Source organism: Trifolium pratense, linkage group LG5, assembly GCF_020283565.1.
Source record: "Trifolium pratense cultivar HEN17-A07 linkage group LG5, ARS_RC_1.1, whole genome shotgun sequence".
NCBI lineage: Eukaryota > Viridiplantae > Streptophyta > Magnoliopsida > Fabales > Fabaceae > Trifolium > Trifolium pratense.
The window spans coordinates 1,158,796-1,163,509 of record NC_060063.1 but is presented as its reverse complement, the minus strand read 5'-3'; the positions used below and the strand labels follow the sequence as shown (position 1 = coordinate 1,163,509).

The window sequence follows — 4,714 nt, the reverse complement described above, 5'->3', positions numbered from 1 at the left end:
TTCATCCTTATTAGTTTTTAGCGAATTTAAATATGTAATGATTTCGATGATGTATTTTCTATAAATTTGAATGAATGAACATTGTTGTTTTTGAGTAAAAAAAAAATAAAGAGAAATAATTGTCCCATAAGGTAGCTCAATTGATAGCTACTAAATATATTATTAAAGGGATCGGTTCAAACTTCAAATTTTGTGTTTATATTTATAGTGTTTGAGTCTAACCACTATACTGCTCGAAAAACAAAAAAAAAACTATTTAATAAATGTGAGAGGCAGAGGCATACTATCTGCAAACATACATAAAATTATAAACACAATAGGAGATTAATTCTACAAAACGGTGAAAATAGAGTGATCAAAACTTTAAGCCAACTCTGTCAAAAAAAAAACTTTAAGCCAATTATATATACAATGTTAATCATGTTATAAAAAAATTATATGACTTGTTGACTCCTCGATCGTATGAAACCAAATCCAAATAGATTCTCTTTTGTTTTTTATTCTTTGTTAATTTCTTGTTTGACATTGACATATATTACTTTCATAATCTTGTGTGCATTCATATAATTACATGTTAATTTGGAGTAATTGAATAGAATGGAGTTTCTAGTTGTCCTTGTGATGGTATTATTAGGAAGTAGCATCAAAGCCTATGGTGCAATTAATCAAGTTTCTTGGAGAGAAATCAGCAACATCAATAACAAAGGACCATATATTGGTATAGTTGTGCCAAATGCCTTTGAATTGAACCCTCTTCTTCAATCATCCAGTTTTGTGCCTCATAATAAGTTTCCTTACTTTGACTTTGCTGGTAATTTTTACTATAATATGTTTTCAATTGTTTGATTATATATATACTTGTATACATACACACATATGCAAGAATTTTTCAAATAACAGTGAATCCAAGTTCTATTTTTTCCAAACTATAGTTCATAAGCTTTTGGTGATTAGTGTTGGTTTATGTAAATTTAATTTGGATGTTTTTTCATCAAAAATAGCTTATAATTTCAAATTGTATCTTCTATGTTCAATTTTATAGTGAAGTCTGATGTAGACCGATAGATTAAAAAAAAAAATTATTTATTAATCTAACGGTCTAGCTTCAAACTAACTACATCATAAAATTGATCGTAGATGATACATGTTCTTAAAATTTGTAGCAAAATTATGGAAAAGACTTTTGTGATTACTTCAAATTAAAGTTTTTTTTTTTTTTACAACTTCAAAGTCTTTTTAATAGTTTTAATAAAACTACATAAAACTTTGAAGTGTTTTAAAAGACTAGAAACAATTACATACATGAATCAACCAACGACACAACTTTATACTAAAATTCGTATCTAGTGAGATAAGGTTTTGTGATATTGTTTTCATGTTGTAGCAATAAAATCTATTTTTATTGATCCGACAAATCTAACCAACATAAATCTTCACTTTTAACTAAAATCAATTTTATAAAATTCAATCTAAATCAATTTTCGTTATCTTAGAACCAAACACACGTTAATTTTCGTTAACTTAACAATGCAGGAAAAAAATTTCGCATCGGTGAATTGGAAAAGAAAAAGGTTATAGTTGTTATGAGTGGATTGAGTATGGTAAGTTGAGTTTACATAACATTCTAGTTATAATTTTATTTCATTCTTTTTTTCTTGAGTTTTTTTTTTCTTCTTGTTGTAGCTAAATGCAGGTCTTGCCACCCAATTGTTGCTTACTTTATTTAATGTAAAAGGAGTTCTACATTATGGAATTGCTGGTAATGTTAATTCTAAATTTCAAATTGGAGATGTAACTATTCCACAGTATTGGGCTCACACAGGACTTTGGTTTTGGCAGGTACATATAAAAGTTACTTCAATTGTTTGGAAATTTTCAAATAGTTTCTTAAATTTTTTTAATTGGGTCTTTAAAATGTGAACTTTAATATGGATATTACAAATTTTTAAGTTAAATATGTTTATGGTTTCTATAAAATTGTGAATTTTTAAGCTTAGTCCCTCAAAAAAATTTATTTATTTTTAGTTCCTATTTCATTTTATAGAGACTAATAGTATGCAATTTTCACAAAAAGTTTTTAAATAGGGTCTATTCTAACAAATTATAATATTATGGAGGACTAAAATTACCATTAATATTTAATATGGACTAAATTTAAAAGAACGGAATTTTGTAGGGACTAAATGCATATTTATTTAAAAAAATTAAGTGGAAAGTTTTGTAGAGACCCAATTACAAAAGGAGCACACTCTCATGTCTAAAATTTGGTTTCAGACAGAATTTATTCCGTTTGTAATTTGGTTTCAGACAGAATTTATTCCGTCTAAAATTTCCGTCCGAAAATGACAGATTTCTAGTAGTGTTTGTAGCTCAAAAACAAATAATTTTCTATGTACATAAGTCTATCTAATATCATTATTATAACCCTCTCAAAAATAAAAAGTAAAAAATAAAAAACCAAAAAACTAGGCACCAAAGATGGATCTCCCTCACAAGCCAAAATTTGGTTCATTCTTAAAAAATAATCTAATCTGGTCCAAGTTGTGTGTTATACCACTGTCAAATATTCAATGGTCAAACTGCTATCAGTTTTTAATTACAAGATTAAAACAAATTAAAAAACAGATTGAAAGCAACATTAATTAACAAAACAAATATATTCATTTCATTAAAATAGACCTAAAATCATACTATATTTAGCACCTCTTATACATTGACACAACACCAAATAGCTGACCAGCTCGTTATTCAACATGATAAATCATCAAAATTAAGTTCAACGTATTCAAAAAATTTAAAAGTTGAATATTTAGTTTTCTGATTTAGAAATAATAAGATCAAAATTTTGAACAATTAAGCAAAATAAAGGCATCAAATATGATAACTTGATCTAAGTCTAACACTTGTGATTTAATGGAGCAGAGGTTTGGAGATAACTCTAATGACGTAGAGACTTCAGGTTTCAGTAGAGAATTAGGTTATTTGAAGTTTTCTCATTACAATAACTACACAAAATATTCCAAATCAGTGGAAAATCTTTTAAGCAAAGTTTGGTATCAATCAGAAGAAATTTTTCCTGTGGATGGAACTCCTGAAGTGTTGCAACATGCCTTTTGGGTCCCAGTTGATAAAACTTACTTTGAAATTGCAAGAAAGCTCAAGGTAAGTTAAACTACACTTCACCATTTCATTATATGTGTATGTTTGGTTCTACATAGATTTTAATTGGGCTGATTTTAGTTGAATTATCAATCTTATTAAACGGTCTAAATGTCCCTCTGATCAGCAAAGAGATATGTCCCTCTGATATCTACTAGTCACCGGCTCTATTTGGTAAAAAAATAGGTGATAACTAATAAGCTAGCTTATAGCAGATAGCTTATAAGCTAATTTTTAGCTTATAGTGAATAAGCTAGAGATTGAATTTTTAGTGTTTGGTAAAATTAGTTGTTGAACTAGCTTATAAGTATGAAATGACAAAAAATATGTTTAATTAATATTTAATTTTTTTCAAGTAATATGATATATAGGGACAAAATTGGAAGAAAAAATTATAAGCTATAAACTCATAAGCTACTTGAAATAACATTTGAAAAATAAGCTATAAATTAGTAAAATAAGCTATAAGCTCTTTTTTAAAAAATGTTACCAAATAGAGTTTTTAGCTTATAAGCTAAAAGCTATAAGCTTATTGATTTTCCCTAACAGAACCTATGATGTTTTATAATGTTCTTAGTATACCTAAAACAAAGACAATCTAATAATGTAACAGACCACATACATCGATTGACGGGATATACTGCACACAATCCAAATCCTATTTTGATCCTTTGAAATTATATAATTATTTGAATCTCATTTTTCACTTATTCTCTACAGAATGTTGAATTGGATAGTTGTGTAAATACAACTTGCTTGCCAAGAAAGCCTATTGTGGTGAGAGTAAAGAAAGGTGTTAGTGCCAATGTGTTTGTTGACAACAAAGCTTATAGAGATTTTTTGAACTCCAAATTTGATGCTACTCCAACTGACATGGAAAGTGCTTCTGTTGCTTTAGTATGTTTCCAACACAAAATACCTTTCATTGCCATCAGATCATTGTCTGATTTAGCTGGAGGAGGCTCATCGTCGACTAATGAAATATCTATCTTTTTATCATTAGCCTCACAAAATGCATTTAATGTTCTTGTCAAATTTATCTCATTATTGTAATTTAGTATATCTAATGTGGTGTTTCTCAAAGTTTAAGCTAGGATTATATATCAAATCCTCGCTTATATGTATTCAAAATAAAGGCGAAATGAAATCTACTTTTTTTTTTTCACTTTTTTTCAATTTATTTTTTTTTGGTCAGGTAGCCTAGTGGCTTGAAATTCCACCTTTAAAGATGGATAAGTGGAGTGTCCAGGGTTCGAACCCTGGCTCCTGCATATAAAATGCTGATGTCCCAACCAATTGAGCTAAGCTCATGGGGACACTTTTTTTCAATTTATATTTACATATATTTAGATAATTACAAACGAATGTGATCGTGTAGACCAGAATGATGCGACTTCGCCGGCGTTTTGCGGTGGTTGAGAGCGTTTGAGACCCCTGTTGGAGCGGAGGGGGGTTGTGTACCTGCAGGCACTCCGACGCTCAAGTCAGTATGTGTGTAAGGTTTTCTTAGCTATAAAAATGCGTACCTTGCAAATGAAGTGAGATGCATATATAT

At 28.9% G+C, this 4,714-nt stretch overlaps 1 protein-coding gene across 1 annotated transcript; it reads left to right on the top strand.

Annotated features, from left to right (window-relative positions):
• Positions 1 to 596: 596 nt before the first annotated feature.
• On the top strand, positions 597 to 4,322 carry LOC123884950 (bark storage protein A-like). The gene is made up of 5 exons (XM_045934180.1): positions 597 to 811; positions 1,534 to 1,601; positions 1,684 to 1,839; positions 2,923 to 3,162; positions 3,880 to 4,322. Exons 1-5 carry the CDS (start codon positions 598 to 600, stop codon positions 4,210 to 4,212), a joined length of 1,011 nt encoding a protein of 336 aa, XP_045790136.1. The 5' UTR covers position 597; the 3' UTR covers positions 4,213 to 4,322.
• The last annotated feature ends 392 nt before the right edge of the window (positions 4,323 to 4,714 follow it).